At 39.1% G+C, this 17,500-nt stretch overlaps 1 protein-coding gene across 2 annotated transcripts in view; it reads right to left on the reverse strand.

Moving 5' to 3' along the window:
- Positions 1-1,135: 1,135 nt before the first annotated feature.
- The window catches only part of LOC119589902 (ectoine dioxygenase-like), a 16,897-nt gene continuing 532 nt past the window's right edge, over positions 1,136-17,500 (reverse strand). The window contains exons 2-8 of one of the 2 annotated variants that reach the window (XR_005230219.1): positions 16,192-16,279; positions 13,729-13,921; positions 10,058-10,152; positions 9,469-9,646; positions 4,823-5,017; positions 1,396-2,066; positions 1,136-1,314 (exon numbers count right to left, since the gene is read on the reverse strand). Coding sequence is in view for 1 of the 2 variants with exons in the window: in XM_037938546.1 (XP_037794474.1) it covers positions 1,959-2,066; positions 4,823-5,017; positions 9,469-9,646; positions 10,058-10,152; positions 13,729-13,921; positions 16,192-16,279 (857 nt within the window). In the remaining variant the exon portion in view is untranslated. Of the gene's footprint in view, positions 2,067-4,822; positions 5,018-9,468; positions 9,647-10,057; positions 10,153-13,728; positions 13,922-16,191; positions 16,280-17,500 lie in introns of both variants that reach the window. The other variant, XM_037938546.1, reaches the window with a different exon arrangement.

The raw sequence follows: 17,500 nt of genomic DNA on the forward strand, positions 1-17,500 counted from the left end.
TTTCTTTCTTTTTAACACTACATCTACATCATTTATAATAAACACGAAGGCTGAAGTTTTCCCTTCAACAGACGGGGGAAATATCTTATCTATTATTTTTAAAATTATTGTTGTTATTATTATCTTTTTTTTAACCACGAAAACTATATCCAATAATCAAATGAAAGCCTAGCTTGTCTTAGCCCCGGTTTGAAGCTCTATGAATGGAAATTGTTGCGAGAATATTTTTTTTGTAACTATTAAAATAGGGAAACTTGCTTCTTGTATTTTGTAATTAGGTTATTGTTTGTAATTTAGCCCTTTGAGTTACATAAAGAATGAGTGATAGAAAGAGAGCTTTTAAGCATCTATCACTCTCTATGTCTCTCTGTTTATCTAAATATCAGTCTATATCTATTTACTTAGGGGTCTATTTACTTATCTGCCTGTCTATCAGTCTGTTTCTGTCTGTCCATCAATGTCTCCATATTTCTGTCTGCCTACTTATCTATCTATTTATCAGTCCAATCAATCTATCTATCTTTCAACCAATCAGTCCATCTATTCAACTATATATTTTTCTATCTATCTACCATTTATTTATCAACCTATATATTTTTTCTATATATCTATTTGTCCATCAACCTATCTATCGATCTACCCATTTATCTGTCAACCTACCTATCTATTTATCAATCTCACTGAAACTATCTATCTATATATCTGTCTACCATTACTGAGAAACTTCTATCTTAATTAGTTTCCTGTTGTTTATCTAGTAATACATTAATCATGTGAATATATACATATATTTATATATATATATGTATGTATATATATATTTATATATATTATATATATATATATATATATATATATATATATATATATATATATATATATATATATGAACCTAGTAGTCCACAATACGTTTATATTTCTGATATCCGAGACCTAACGAGACTTCATCTGGATTTGTGAACACAAAATTTTACACTGAATTCGAAATTCTAGTTACTTTAAATGCAATTGACGAACGAATAATTGTAGTTCCTTTCCATTTTGCAGCAACAGCACAAAACTGTGATTTGTTCAAACACACACATAAAAAAAAATAATAACGAAGAGACACATGAAAGGAAGATAGAAACAAGGCTGAACAATCATCATTTATTCATAAAACTAAAAGATACGAAAAAGATAAAACAAAAACGTACCTATATGAAAAAGTAAAATTATTCTTCGCCTCAAATTTATTCATTTCATATGATTCGAATCTCTCTCATTGTTAGATCCGCGGTTCGAAGCAAGCGTCAGATAAAACGTAGATTTATTGTTCTGTATTCTTTTATTATTATTATTATTATTATTATTATTATTATTATTATTATTATTATTATTATCATTATTATTATTATTATTATTAAAAAATATATTTTCAACATTTCTGTAAATTCCAAGTCGAAAATATCAAAAGAATCGAAAGAATCTCATATCGGACCTCAATAGAACCACTACATTTCGTTCGAAGCCCATGTTTAATTCTCACTTCAAAGATTTTGAACGAACCGCATTTCGAACCCTATCTAATTCTCGACTTCCTCCAGAAAAGGAAAAAGGTGTACTTAAAGCCTTGTTATATCTATATCTATCTGTATGTTTATTTATCTATCTTTCTATATTCATCTAGTTATCAGTCTATTTACTTATCTATACTTTAGGCTTAAATTTCATTCAAGGCTTCGAATAGTATCTTGACTTCATCCCGTTCTAGGCCTCGAACCTCATCTCTTTTCTCGACTTCGAACCTTATCTCATTCCGGGCTTCGATTCTCACCTCAATCTGGGCTTCGAACAACATCCAATTCTAAGCATCGAACAACATCTCATCCTAGGCTTCGCACCGCTTTTCATTCTGGGCTTCGAACCGCGTTTCATGGTGGGCTTCGAACCGCATTTCATTCTGGGCTTCGAAGCTCTCAGTGAACCCTCTCGCGAATGGAAATGTCATCGTCGAGTTTGATGAACCACTGGTCGTTGGAGTCGTCGCTTCCTTCGCCACACTCAAGCAGCGCCGAGTCCGGAACCTGCGGAGGAGGAAGAGGGATAATAGGAAAGATAATTATGGAAGTAGAGAAAGGGAGAGAGAGAGAGAGAGAGAGAGAGAGAGAGAGAGAGAGAGAGAGAGAGAGAGAGAGAGAGAGAGAAAGGGAGGGGGAAAAGGTGGAAAATGAGGACGACTTTGAAGCCACGTGAAGGGAGAGAAGGAAAGGGAGGGAAAGGAAAATAAAAAAAACAAAATAAAGGAGGGTGGGCAAAGGGAGAGAAAAGAATCAAAGGAGAAAATTGGGAAAAGAGAAGAACATTTGTAAGATGATGAGGTGACGGGAAGAAAGGGAGGATAAACGAGTGAAATGAGGGAAAAGAAAATAGAAAAAAGAAGACACAGAACGAACGTGGAGGGACGAAAAGAAAAGGCAAAGGAAAGAAGAATGAAGAAAGTGAACAAGGCAAGATAAACGACGCAAGCAAAAGGAAGGGAAAGAAAGAGGAGGTAGATTATGAAAAAGAGAGAGAAACTAAGACATTATGAAAAGTAGAAATATTCAGAGTAAGGAGAAAAAGAGAGGGATGTTTCAAATGATAAAACACGACGACAATGATAACAAAAACAAACAAACAAATCGACAGACATACAAACCAGCGGAAAGAATCAGATCAACTAAAAATACGGAGAAAAAAGTATTGATCTTCAATATCACAAAAAAAGGAAAAAAAAATGGTCGATTAAAAAAAAAAGTTTTAAAAAGTGGCTTCGATGTTATGATGAAAAAAAAAATATATATTTCTTTCTTATCAATTAAATTATGCAGCGATATCCTTTGACTTCAATATCTCATTATTTTTATGAAATTCGTTTGGAAAGAAAAAAAAAACGAGAAAAGAAAGAGAAAATAAAAGGAAAAGAAAACGAAAAAGAAAAGAAAAGAAAAGAAAATTAAATAGAATAGAAGAAAAGAAAGAACAAGAAAAAGGGAAAAGAAGAGAAAGGAAAAGAAAAGAAGAGAAAGGAAAATAAATTAAAGAGAGAGAGAGAGAGAAAAATATAGATCGATGTCTAAAAATCAAAGTTGGTCGGTTACCTTAGTATTATTTTTTCTCATAGGAAAGGGAGCGTGAGAGTAATGAAAGAAAGAAGGGAGAAGGAAAAGAAGGAAGAGAGAAAAGAATGGAGAGGGAAAAAGAGGGAGAAAGGGAGGAGAAAGATTAATGAATAAGAAGCTGGAGAGAGCTAAACAAGAATGAACATTAAAGAAAGGAATATATCTATATCTATCTATCTCTCTCTCTCTCTCTCTATCTATCTATCTATCCATCTCTCTCTCTCTCTCTCTCTCTCTCTCTCTCTCTCTATATATATATATATATATATATATATATATATATATATATATATATATATATATATATATAATCCTTTTTTTATCTTCAAATTTATATAAGGGAAAAATACAATAAAAGAAAAGAGAGAAAGAGAGAAAGAATGCAAGGAGGAAACGAAGACTCATGTTCCATTTAAAGTGCACACACCAATCGCCGCATGCGAGTGCGTGGGTGCATCCATGCACACACGCATCGCCGCGGGCGTATGTGAGCACGCGCGCTGATTTAAATAATTTAGGTAAATGGAACTTAGATACGATGAAGTTCCTTGGACTTTGAAACTTCACCTCGATTGCCTATTTGGCCACTCGGTGCTGGTCCCAAGCCCAGATGGGTGGAGAGAATGATTGCCTGGGGGTGGCACCGGCGCTCTCCGTGGGGGGGGGGGGAGCTGGGGACCCTACCACGTGCTCCCTCCAAGATCTATCTATCTATCTATCTAAAGGCCGCGGTGGCCGAATGGTTAGAGCATCGGACTCAAGACTGTCACGACGGCAATCTGAGTTCGAGGGTTCGAGTCACCGGTCGGCGCGTTGTTCCCTTGGGCAATGAACTTCACCTCGATTTCCTACCTGGCCACTGGGTGGGCAAGCCAGCCCAAGTCGGTGCCGGTCCCAGACCCGGGTAAATAGAGATGGTGACTCGATAAAAACACCGGGCGGAAGGCAACGGCAAACCACCGCTCTAAATTGCCAAGAAAATCATGGAAATCCATGATCGCCACGTCCTTGTGGGACAGAGCACTTGAAAGGAGAAGAAGGAAGGTAATAATGATGATAATGATGATTGTGATTATAATGATAGAAGGTACTACCCACCTCCCTCCCCCATCTTCTTCCCTTCATTCCCTCCCCCTCCCCTCCACTCTTCTCCCCCTCCCCTTCCTCCACTCTCCTCCCCCTCCACTCTCCTCCCCCGTACCCCCAACCACCTCCCCTCCTTTCCCCCTTCTCTCCTGACCCCATCTGACCTCTCTTCCCCCCCTCCCCCCTCCACCCATCCACTCCTCTCTCCCTTACTCCCCACTCCCCGCTCCTTCCCTCTACTCCTCTCCCCTTTCCCCTCCCATCCATTCCCTCTCCCTCCTCCCCCATCCCTCTCCTTACCCCCCTCCCCCTTCCCCCTCTCTCCCCCTTACCCCCTCCCCTCACTCCCCTCGCCCTTCCTCCCCTTATCCCCTTCCCCTCCCTCCCCTCCCTTTCCCCTTACCCCAACCCTTCCCTCTCCTCCTCCCTTCCCATTCCCCTCCCTTTTCCCCTTACCCCAACCCTTCCCCTCCCCTTCCTCCCTTCCCCTTTTCCCCGCCCGACCCTCCTCCCTTCACCTACCCCCTCCCCTCCCTCCAACCCCTTTCCCCTCCCCTACCTCTCTTCCCCTTTTCCCCGCCTGACCCTCTCACCTTCGCCATGGGCGTGTAGCGCGGGTGGTGATGCTCCTTATAAGGGTTATTTGAACGCCGGTTGAACGCCACGATGAACACCCAGCGGCGGAGATCGGAGGCGTTCTGGTCGGAGGTGTGGAGGAGGTTGGAGTGGAAGAACAGGGTGTCTCCGGCACTCATCTCGAGGTGGAGGTGTTCCAGCTGCTCCTTGGCCTTCGGGGGGGGGGGGGGTGAGAGGTGGAGGGTGAGGGGTGAGAGGGGAGGAGGAGGAAGAAGTGGAGGAAGAGGAGGAGGAGGAAGAGGGTGAGGGTGAGGAGGAGGTGAGGGTGAGGAGGAGAAGGGGGAGGGTGGGAGTGAGGAGGATGGGGAGGAAGAAAGGAGGAGTAGGAGGAGGGGGTTGAAGAAGGAGGAGGAGGAGGAGGAATACGATGAGTATGAGTACGAAGAAGAGGAAGAAGACGGGGAGGAGAATAACAATAATAATTGATAATAATAATCACAATAATCCAAAGAATTATTACATCCGAAATAATAAGCACAATGACACAATAGGTGATGATAACGAAAATAATGATAACATTACAGCACTGCTACTGCCACTAAAAGATCATAATAAGAAAGATCATATTGATAATCATGATAAAAGCAATCGTAATACTACTACTTAAAGATCATGATAAAAGCAATTATCATAATAACAATATTACTTGTAAAAGTTGTGATAACAGTACTGATAGTTGTGATAATAACTAAAAACAATAGGAATCATTATGAATGATTATGATAACTAATGATATACTAATAAGGAAAACAAAGCTTTAGCAAGGATAATTATAACAATGATAATAACAAAAAATATCAATATTTGACGTTTTCTTTCCCCTGAAAATAACGACTAAAATTAATCATACAAAAACACCAACAAAACAACAACAACAATAATATAGAGCGAGAAACATGCAGTACGGAAAATTACATTTTTGTGTGTGTCTGGCTGAGTGTGTGTGTGTGTGTGTGTGTCTGTGTGAGTGTGTATGAGTGTGTGTGTGTGTGTGTGAGTCTCTCTGTGTGTGAGTGTGTGTGTGTATTTGCGTTCTGTTTCCTTGTCTGTCTCTTCAGCTTAAAGATTTATTTGTTTGAAGTTTTACTTCTGAATCTCTTCCTGTCTATATATCTGTCTATTTGCATCTTTCTCTCTCTCTCTCTCTCTCTCTCTCTCTCTCTCTCTCTCTCTTCTCTCTCTCTCTCTCTCTCTCTCTCTCTCTCTCTCTCTCTCTCTCTCTCTCTCTCTCTCTCTCGCTCTCTCTCTCTCTCTTCCTCTGTCCCTTACTTTGCTCCATTTCCTTCGCCTTTTCTCTTCCCCCTTCCTTTTATATCCTTCACTCCTCTCTTTCTCCTTTTCCCGCATCCTCCTCTCTTTTCCATTCCTTATTTTTTCTCTTCTTCTTTTCCCTCAATTTTCTCTTTCTTCTATTCTCCTTCTTTATCCCACTTTTTTCTCACTCTCTCCTTCTTCCACGCAATCATTCCTTCTCTTTTTCTATTCTTCATTTCTCTCTCTCATTCTCCAGCTCTCTCTCTCCCTCTCCTTCTCTCTCTCTCTCCCTCATTCCCACTCTCTTTCTCCATCTCTCCCTGTTTCTCCATTCATCACTTCTCACGTACCTCCCTCCTCACACCTCCCTCCTTTTCCCTCCACTTCTCCATCTCTCCCTCCTCACCCCCTCCTCTTGTCTCCCCTTCTCCATCTCTCCCTCTTCATTGTTCTTTCTCTTCCTCTACTTCTCCATCTATCCCTTCTTTCCCCCCTCTTTCTCCCTCCCTCCTCCCTCCCTCTCCATCTACTCCTCCCCCCTCCCTCCCCCCTCCTTTCCTCACCATCTCTCCCTCCTCATTCTCCCTCAGTTCCCCTCATCCCCCCTCCCTCCTCATCCCTCCCTCCCTCCTCATTCCCCTCACCCCCTCCCTCCTCATTCCCCTTCTCCCTCCTCATTTCCCCTCCCCCTCCCTCCTCATTTCCCCTCCCCTCCCTCCATCTTTCCCCTCACCCCTCCTCCCCATTCCCCTCTCCCCTCCCTCCCTCCCCCTTTCCCCTCCTCAAATTTTCCACGCGGCTTCCCGCCCGCCGACGCCCACAACGCCCACTCGAAGCCGCTCGTTTTATGAGGTAATTTCTCTGGTCCATGATTAAAAACCGGCGGGGTGGGTGGGGGGGGGTAGGGGGAGGTCGAGTACTGCCGTGAGTTAATATATTTCTTAGCATTCCTAGAGATATATTTTTTTTTTGACTACTTTCTATCTTCGTTTCTTATTTTCATTTTCATTATCGTCCTCTGTTTCTGCTTTGATTTTTTTTTTGTTAATACTGCTATTTCTTCTATTTCTTTTTTTCTTCTTTTTTTCTTCTTCTACTATTACTCCTATTTCTTCTTCTTCTTCTTCTTTATCTTTTTATTCTACTACTATTATTATTCCTATTTCTTCTTCTTCTCCCTTTTCGTTTTTAAGGGATGTACTTGGAAACCGTGAAGATCGAAGAAGGAGAGAATAAAAATAAAAAGAAAGTTTGTGTCTATTCATGAAGTGAGAAATTAATTGTATTTGATGTTCATTTAATTCGTTGATGATTAAAAATGAATTAACTGATGGCTCTTCTATTTTTATTTAAAAAAATCACTTATATACAAAAGATTATTCACTTTAAACTTTCCCGCGCAGTTTCGCTCGTATCTTATTTTTTGAAATGCGAGTAAAATCAACACGCTTGTTGAAATTCACAAAATAAAGATGAATATCGAATTTCGGTTAGGTATGTCATGCAAGTAAAAAAAAAAAAAAAAAAAAAAAAAAAAAAAAAAAAAAAAAAAACTGGCAGCTCATCCTAATCTAATAGTAATGGTAATAATAATAATAACGAATTCTAATCTTATCAATTCGTTGCAACATAGTATCGATGAAAATACGCAATCATAATGATTTTGGTAGAAACGGATGTAACAGTAATTTAATCAAAATTATATGATTGGTATAATCATAAAAAGAAAAGTACTTTATAAACATTTACTAATATTTTTATGAAATTGTCTTTGATAATCATAATTTCATGTTAATCATAAAAAAGCAAATAAGATAAGCAAGATTCCATATGTAGGAATAACTCCGTATCCCTCGCATTTTTATATGCAAGAATAAATCAGTTTGCCCTTCCCCCCCAAAAACAAAAAAGAGAGAGAGAGAGAGAGAGAGAGAGAGAGAGAGAGAGAGAGAGAGAGAGAGAGAGAGAGAGAGAGAGAGAGAGAGAGAGAGAGAGAGAGAAAGAAAAGAAATAGAAAGAAAAGAATTATATATAACATGTCCAAGTTTATACAGTTTATATCAGTATGTAAATAAATAGACTTTTGTAGGCTAAGAGACAGCTCATGACACTGTAGATAATACTAACAACAAAACTAATAATATCAATACTACTACTACTACTACTACTACTACTACTACTAACAATAATGAAAATATCAATAATAACAATGATAATGATGACAATCATAATTTCATGTTTCGAGACTTTAAATATGCTCATCAAAAAGATAATGATATTGCCAATATATAATATATCTAATTTCATAAAAGCTAAAAGAATCTGTCTGCCTGAACAACGCCCATCCATGCTTTAATTATGTCAAAATTTTCGTCTACGCATTTTTTTTTGTTTGTTTTCTCTGCGCAACTGATGTTGTAAAAAAAATACTTTCCTCTTGGTATAATTTGATGGCTGTGTTGGTCAGTTAAAAGATGAAACTGTCTCTCTCTCTCTCTCTCTCTCTCTCTCTCTCTCTCTCTCTCTCCCTCCTTCTCTCTCTTTCTCTTTCTCACTCTCTCCCTCCCTCCCTCCCTCTCTCTCTCTCTCTCTCTCTCTCTCTCTCTCTCTCTCTCTCTCTCTCTCTCTCTCTCTCTCTCTCTCTCTCTCTCTCTCTCTCCCTCTCTTTCTCTCTCTCTCTCTCTCTCTCTCCTTTCCTTCTCTCTCTCTTAACCCCCCCCTCCACCCCCAGCCCTTAGTTTCTCCACCCTCTCCGTCTGTAAAAGGCTATCATCCTTAGTACAATGGTGAACAGAGGGTAGTTATACTTGTTAACGGCTTGACTCTTTATTTCTGAGAGTTGATACCACGCAGTATAAAACACACAAGACATGTCTAGTTATAATCGGGCCGCGCGGAGGTCACGGTCAGCTGCCCGGAGAGAGAGGCGGAGCTGACCTTAGTGCGGTGGTAGCTTAGCACGAACTCCCGGTCAAACGAGGTCAGATATAAAATGTGACCTCCGCCCTCGCTGAGTGGGTGGTTCTTATTTGGGACATTTGGATCCACGTGGAAAACAGCCACGTGGTCCACTGGTAACAGAAATAGAATTATCCACATCCTGTAACAGAAATAGAATTATCCACATCTTATACCGTCTCTCTCTCTCTCTCTCTCTCTCTCTCTCTCTCTCTCTCTCTCTCTCTCTCTCTCTCTCTCTCTCTCTCTCTTACACACACACACTCTTTCTCTCTCCCTCCCTCCTTCTCTCTCTCTCTCCCTCTCCCTCTCCCTCTCCCTCTCCCTCCCTCCCTCCCCCTCCCTCTCTCCCTCTCACATTCTCCCTCCCCCCTCCACCCCCGGCCCTTACCTTCTCCACCCTCTCCGGCTCTGCCCCGAGCTGCTCGCCGATCCTGACGTGATCGAAGCGGCCGAGGCGGTGAGAACCCTTGAGGACTTGCAGGCAGCCGTTTTCCCTCGTGCAGTCGTCGATCGGGATGAACACGGAGCCCATGTCCGGATACAGGCAGCCGTTCTTATACCAGTATCTGGGAATGCGGAGGGGGGGGGGAGAGGGGAGAGAAAGGGTCTGTGTGTATTTTTAAGCGCGAGGAAAGGGGTCTGTGTGTGTGTATGTGGATATGCGTTGGGGGGGTGGGGGATGGGATGGTTTAAGTGTATTTGGAAGCGCGGGGGAGGGAGGGCCTAAGTGTATTTGGACAAGGGGGTTAGGTTGCTTCCGTTTTTTCTCATTAGGTTGCGAGTAATGTACTAAAAAATAAGGAAAAAAAAATTACCCACACCCTCCCCTATCCTCCTCCCTATCCTTCCTCCCTCCCCATCCCCCTTCCTTCTCCCTCCCCTCCCACCCTCTCCCTCCCCTACATCCCCCCTCCCTTCCCCCCTCTCCCTCCTCCCACCCTCTCCCTCCCCTTTCACCCTGTCCTTAAATTACGTACCCATAGTCTTGGTGCCAGACGTGCCGGCCTCCCGTACGTGCGTCCTTCATGATGAGTTTACTGTGGTAGTGGTACACCTCCTGGCCGCCCATCACCTGGCAAAGGGAGGAAAAGGCTTTTACAAGGAGGTTTCCGAACCGACGGAGGGGTTTACTTGAGATATTCGTAGGCTAGGGAAGACTTGTAGGGTTGTAAGGTGTGAAAACATGGTTGTTGGAACTTTATTTTCGTGCATGTATGTGTTTTAAGAGAGTAGGAGAGTAAGATAGAAAGATAGATAGATAGATAGATAGATAGATAGAGAGGAGAGAGAGAGAGAAGAGAGAGAGAGAGAGAGAGAGAGAGAGAGAGAGGGAAAGAGAGAGGGAAAGAGGAGAGAAAGAGAGAGAGAGAGAGAGAGCGAGAGAGAGAAAGAGAGAGAGAGAGAGATAAAAAGAAAGAGAGACAGACAAACAAACAGAGACAGAGAAAGACAAAGACAAAATGAGAAAGTGAGAGACACAAAACAGACAAACAGAGAGAGAGAGAGAGCCTCCCCCCTCCCTCCCACACACACAAATACAGGCACTTGAATTCTACACCGAAAGTACACCAGTAACATAAACAACACAATAAGGCAAATGACGCCCCAGTTACGCAAGTTCCACATCTAAATTGGGCAAATTGAGCCTTAATTAAACATTAAATGCTGTGGAGCGAATTTCTTAGATAAGCTCGAGAGAGATCCCTAAGGAAACACGTTATTCTTTTGCATAATCGTTTTTTTCTTCTATCATTATACTTATTGTTGTTGCTGTTGTTGTTACTGTTATTGTCATCCATATTATTATTGCTGTTATTGTTATTAGCACTATTATCGTTATTATCATTATCATTATTGTTGTTATTATTATTATCATTGTTTTTTTTTGTTGCTGTTGTAGTTGTTGTTAGTGTTGTTTCTATTATTACTAGCACTATTATTATAATTATCATCCCTATCATAAATAATCATAATGATAATAATAATTATTATTATCTTTATAATAACAATAACAATAATGATAATAATAATAATAATAATAATAATAATAATAATAATAATAATAATAATAGTAATAACAATAACAATAACAATAATAATGATAATAATGATAATAATGATAATAATAAAAATGATTTTTATTATTATCATCATTATTATTATTATTATTATTATTATTATTATTATTATTATTATTATTATTATTATCATTATCATTATTTTTATTATCATTATTGTTATTGTTACTATTATCGTTATTATAATTACCTTATTATTATTATTATTATTATCATTATTATTATTATTATTATTATTATTATTATTATTATCATTATCATTATTATCATTATCATTATCACTATTATTATTATTATCACTAATATCATGATCTTTGTTATTACTATTATCATCATTATTATTATTATTATTATTATCATTATCATTACTATTGATATTATTATCACCATCATTATCATCATCATCATCATTATCATCATCATCATCCTTATCATTATTATTTATCATCATTATTATTATCATCACTATCATCATTATTATCATCGTTATCATTATCACCAACATTCTCATTACTACTACTACTACTACAACCCTACACTATAACTAATATTTCTTTTCTTTATATATTAACAAGTATCTTAGCACAGCCAGCGCACACCTGCACTGCCTCAGCAAATATGATTACAGAACACCAGTTGCTGAACAGAAAACCAATATTCACGCTAGACTGAAGCAGACATGTTATGCTAGCGTTTTTTTTTTTTTTTTTTGGTATTGGAAAAGGGTTAGAGAAAAGTTATGAAACAAAGGAGGGGGATAAAGACGATGGAGGAGAAGGAGAAGAGGGTAAAGTAGAAATGAGGAGTGAGGATGATGATAATAATAATAATGATAATGATGATGATTGTAATAACAACAACAACAATAATGATAAAAATGATAATAATGATGATACTACTACTACTACTACTAATAGTGATAATAAAAGTGATAATAATGATAAGAGGACGAAGACGAAGAAGGAGAGGAAGGAATAAAACGAATAAGACAAAGACGATAACGAAGAAGAAGAAAAGAGAATAGGACGAAGAGGAAGAGAAAAAGGAAGAAGAAGAGGAAACAGAAGAGGAAGACAAAGGGGAAACTGAAGACAATGTAGAAGGAGATGAAGAAAAGGACGATGATTAAAAAGAAAAACAAAAGATAAGAACAAGAACAACAACAATAGCAAAAATAAAGCAATAACACCGAAAAAAATCTCTAAAAAAAAACCAGATAAAATATAGGCCTATGTCTTATTCAGCGAAATACGAACTCTAGTGAAAAACACGACCGAAAAAACGTTTCCTAAATTTGCTCTAAATAAACTTAAGAAAAAAAAAAGTAATTTCCTCTATTCCATCATTATTTTTCCGTGGCTCCTAGAAATCTCTTAGAGGGAGAGTGGACAAACCTTCCAAAAAAAAAAAAATCAATCAAACTCCAAAGTTTTATATATATATTTTTTCTCTTCTTCTTTCCCTCTCTTTCATTATCCCTTGTTTCTCCGTCTTCTTAATCTCGTTCTCAGTTCTTCATTTCTGCCTCTATTTTTATTGTCTTCTCTCTCTCCTATTTCTCTTCGTCTCCCCGTCTCCCTGTTCTCATTCTCAACACCGAAACTAAATATAATTTCTATTTTTTTTTTGTCTTTTGTCTTTCTCTGCTTCTTTTCTTCTATTTCTCGCCTTTCTTTTCTTTTCTCCTTCTTCGCTCTTCTTACATTTAACTCTCCTTCATGTTACCGGTCTTTTCTCCTCTTCTCCTTCCTCTCCCCTTTCTCCCCGTTTCTCCGTCTCCTTCTCAGTTACTGGTCTCTGCCTCTCTCTTTTTCTTCTCTTTTTCCTCCTCTTCCCTTTCATCCCATCTTTCCTTATTCGCTCTCTTTCTCATGTTTTAGCCTCTGCTTCTCTCTTCCTCTTCATCTCCCTTTTCTCTCCTTCCCCAACGCCTAATTCACCTGCTCCATCGCATCTGGCCTTTCTCCTTTTCCTCTTCCTCCCCCTTTCACCCCGTCTCTCTTTATTCACTCTCATTCTCACATTTCAGTCTCTGTCTCTCTCCTTTTTATCCTCTTCTTCCTTCCCGTCTCTCATTCACTCTCATTCTCACATTTCAGTCTCTGCCTCTCTCCTTTTTATCCTTTTCTTCCTCCCCCCCATCCTCCCCGTCTCTCATTCCTCTCTCTACATTTTCTCTCTGCCTCTCTCCTTTTATACTTTCTTCCCCCCATCTCATTCACTCTCATTCTCACATTTCAGTCTCTGCCTCTCTCCTTTTTATACTTTTCTTCCTCCCCCCTTTCTCCCCGTCTCTCATTCACTCTCATTCTCACATTTCAGTCTCTGTCTCTCTCCTTTTTATACTTTTCTTCCTCCCCCCCTTTCTCCCCGTCTCTCATTCACTCTCATTCTCACATTTCAGTCTCTGCCTCTCTCCTTTTTATCCTCTTCTTCGTCTCCCCTTTCTCCCCGTCTCTCTTTATTCACTCTCATTCTCACATTTCAGTCTCTGCCTCTCTCCTTTTTATCCTCTTCTTCCTCCCTCCCCCCTTCCTCCCCGTCTCTCCTTCCCCCAACACCCAAGTCACCTGCTCCATGGTTCCGGCCACCCTCTGCGTCCTGGCGAGCACCCCGAGGACGTCTCTGCCCGGGTGGTTCCACAGGGTGACGCGGCTCCGTCGGTTCTTGCCGTCGTCGCGGCTGTAGGCTCGCTCTTGGATGGCGTCGCTGCCCTCCACGAACGCCCGCACCTTCCTCATTTCTTCGGGGCTGAAGGCGTTTCTGTTGGGGGCGGGGGGGGGGGGAGAAAACAGGGGGTGAGGTGAATGTGAGGGAGAAAGGGGGGTGGGTTGTATGGATGATGTTTATTTGTTTGCTTATTCAAAGAAAAAAAGAAATTGTGATGTAGATTTGTCTGGTTTTGTTTTTTTTTGTTTGTTTTTTCTCTCTCTCTGTCTATCTCTCTCTCTCTTTCTTTCTTTTTCTTACATACTCTTTTCCTCACCTCACTTTTACTCGCATTCTCTGTTTCTTCTCTTTGTACCTCTCTCTCTCTCTCTCTCACTGTCTGTTTGTCCCTCTGTCTATCTCTCTTTCTCCCGCCTTTTCTCTTTCTCTCCCTTTCTCCCTTCTTCTTTCACCCTCCCTCCTTACCCTTTCCGTACCCATTATCATCCTTTACCCCCTATTTTGTATTCCTCCCCCTCCCTCTTCTTCCCTCTCCTAACCCTCTTACTCCTCCTTACTCGTGAAGAGTATGGTCCCAAAACAAAGGGCCAAGTCATTAATAAAATGGGCCATAATATACATAAAGTGTTCCTCACGCTATGTTAATCCCAGCTGAGTGTTTACAATGTACCGTTAGTGTCTATCAGCATTACGAGGCGGAGGTCACGTCTTGCCTGAAAGACTCGCAATTGCTAAATAATAACATGAGTTCGCTTTTAAAAAACACTCTTCGTAATGATAAGATAACAGAGACAACGAAGAAATTCTGAATAAGCACGGATTCTGTTTCAAAGCGGTCTGGTGGAAAATGGTTCAGAGTTGAGACATGTACTTGCTTTATATGTCAACCTTTTTACGATATAAGTTTACGAGGAGGAAATTTAACTGGTATTGTTAAGGTTGCCAGAAGTAAAATAACAGTGAAAAGCGATAGCAATATTTGTTGTTTACTAGTTAGGTACTTTTTATTTATTCATTTATTTTGGTAAGCTCAGGCGATAACGTTTTAAGTTAGATGATAAGATAATTACAGAAATAACGTGGGGGAACATTTCATATATACTTTGCTAGATTCTTTTTCGCCCTCACTCATCCACTCTTTCTATCTCCCTTCTCTCTCTCTCTCTCTCTCTCTCTCTCTCTCTCTCTCTCTCTCTCTCCCTACCTCTATCTTTCTCTCTCTGTCTCTCTGTCTTCTCTCTCTCTCTCTCTCTCTCTCTCTCTCTCTCTCTCTCTCTCTCTCTCTCTCTCTCTCTCTCTCTCTCTCCTTCTCTCCTCCCCTCTCTCCCCCTTCCCCCCTCTCTCAGAAACCATACTCACAGCTCCCCCTCCCCCTCCCCCACCTCCCATATATCCCCCTACTTTGCCTCTTCCTCCATCACACTTTCCTAAATCCCCTCTTCCTCCTTTCTCTCCGTTTCTCTCTCTCCTTCTCTCCCTCATTCCCCATTCCCACTTTCTCTCCTTCCCTCCCTCATTCCCCATTCACACTTTCTCTCCTTCTCTTTCTCTCCCTTATTCTCCTATTCCCACTTTCTCTTCTCCCTCTCCTTCACTCCCTCATCTCCTATTCCCACTTTCTCTCCTTCTCCTTCTCTCCCTCATTCCCGCTCCTTCCTCCTCTCCTTCTCTGTCTCTCGCTCTCTGCTCGTCGATCTAAGGCAAAAAGTAAGAAAAGAAGGAAAGAGAAGAGGAGAAAAAGAAGAGTGGAGAAGATAAAAGAGGAGAAAAGAAAATGAAAGAAAATAAATTAGATAAAATAAAGGAAGAGAAGAGAAAAGACGACGCAAGAAGAGAAGAGAAGAGAAAAGAAATGAAGAGGAGAGAAGATAATCGAGAACAGTTGAATACAATAGAAGAAAAGAGAAGAAAGAAAAAGAAAAAGAGAAGAAAAGAGAGAGAAAGAAAGAAAGAGAGAGAGAGAGAGAGAGAGAGAGAGAGAGAGAGAGAGAGAGAGAGAGAGAAACAAAACAAACAAAACAAAAAAAAAGAAATGAAAAAAACAAACCAAACTGATCTAAAATAACAAACGGAATACCCCCCCCCAAAAAAAAAAAAAAAAAAAGAAGGAAAGAAAGAAAGAAAAAAAGAGAAAAATGGAAGGGAAGAAAAGAAAAAAAGAAAGAAAAAGAAAATCAGAAAAACAGAAAAAAGAAAAAAAAGAAAAAAGAGAGAGAGAGAGAGAGAGAGAAAGAGAGAGAGAAAGAGAAAGAGAGAAAGAAAGAAAACAAACAAAACAAACAAACAAACTGAAAAAAACACACACACACAAAAAAAAGAAAAAAAAAAATCTTACACAGACCAAAGCTCTCGCGAGGACCCACCTGACGAGGATGAAGCCGTTGGTGTCATAAGCATCTTTCATCTCTTGCGTAACACACCACGAGGCGGCGTCGTACGTAAACACGGAATCTTAAATAAAGAGAAAAAGAGGAAAAAAAAAAGGTGAGACAGAATCTAAAATAATGAAAAATGAATGAGGCAGAACCGAGAGTAATAGCAATAAAAATATTAAACGAGACAGAATCCAAAATAATAAAAAAATAGACGAGACAGAATCTAAAATAATAATAAAAAATAAATAAAATAAAAATGAGGGGAAGAGGATTTAAATCGACGAGGAAATTTAAGAAAGAAGAAAAAAAAAGAAAAAGAAAAAAAGAGACGTAATTGGGGCAGAAAAATAAACAGAAAGACGAAAAAATATGCGGGAAAGAGAATTTAAATCAATGAGGCTATTTAAGAAGAAGGAGAAGGTAAAATAAAAAATAAATAAATGAAATAAGAAATAAGGAAAAAATTAATAAATGAAATAAGAAATAAAAGATTAAAAAAAGTTAAGAGAGAGAGAGAGACAATAAGGCCAGGAAACGGGAAGAACATTAAACAGAAATAAAAAGAAAATGGGAGAAAGAGATGAAGGAAGGAAAAGGAAGTTGTAATAAAAGGGGAAGTGAGGGAAAGGGAGATAATCTATATCAATTTAGGTATTTAGAAAGAAGAAAAAAAATGAACGTTGATTAAGGCATTTATGAAGGGAGAGAGAGAGAGAGAGAGAGAGAGAGAGAGAGAGAGAGAGAGAGAGAGAGAGAGAGAGAGAGAGAGAGAGAGAAATTAAATGAAATGGGAAACGGGAACAAATCAAGAAAGAAAATTGAATGAAATAAGATTATAATTTAGAGAAAGGAGGAGGAGAGAGAGAAAAAAATTAAGCCTAAAATACCGATAGTCTTAATATTACGCTATAACATTACATTGTTATTATTATTATCATTAGAATTACATTATCATCATTGTTATCATTATTGTTATTATTATTATTATTATTATTATTATTACCATAATAATGATTATTATTTTTATTATTATTATTACAATAACGATAGTCTTAAACGGTTATTACCAAGATTCGAGAGAAGCTGAGAGAAATATATTAACAAGAATAAAGTTATTCTGGACACGTAATCTAAACTCCCTTGCTGTCAATTTCTCACGGACACGAATCCTAATGCTAATATCAAATTGTTATGGATGGTATATATATATATATATATAGTTTTTACTTGTTTGTTTTATCACATTTGAGATTGAAGAAAAATATTTCCGCAAAATCGTTTTGTCGAGTTAATATGT

This window comes from Penaeus monodon, chromosome 26, assembly GCF_015228065.2.
Source record: "Penaeus monodon isolate SGIC_2016 chromosome 26, NSTDA_Pmon_1, whole genome shotgun sequence".
In the NCBI taxonomy this organism is placed as follows: domain Eukaryota; kingdom Metazoa; phylum Arthropoda; class Malacostraca; order Decapoda; family Penaeidae; genus Penaeus; species Penaeus monodon.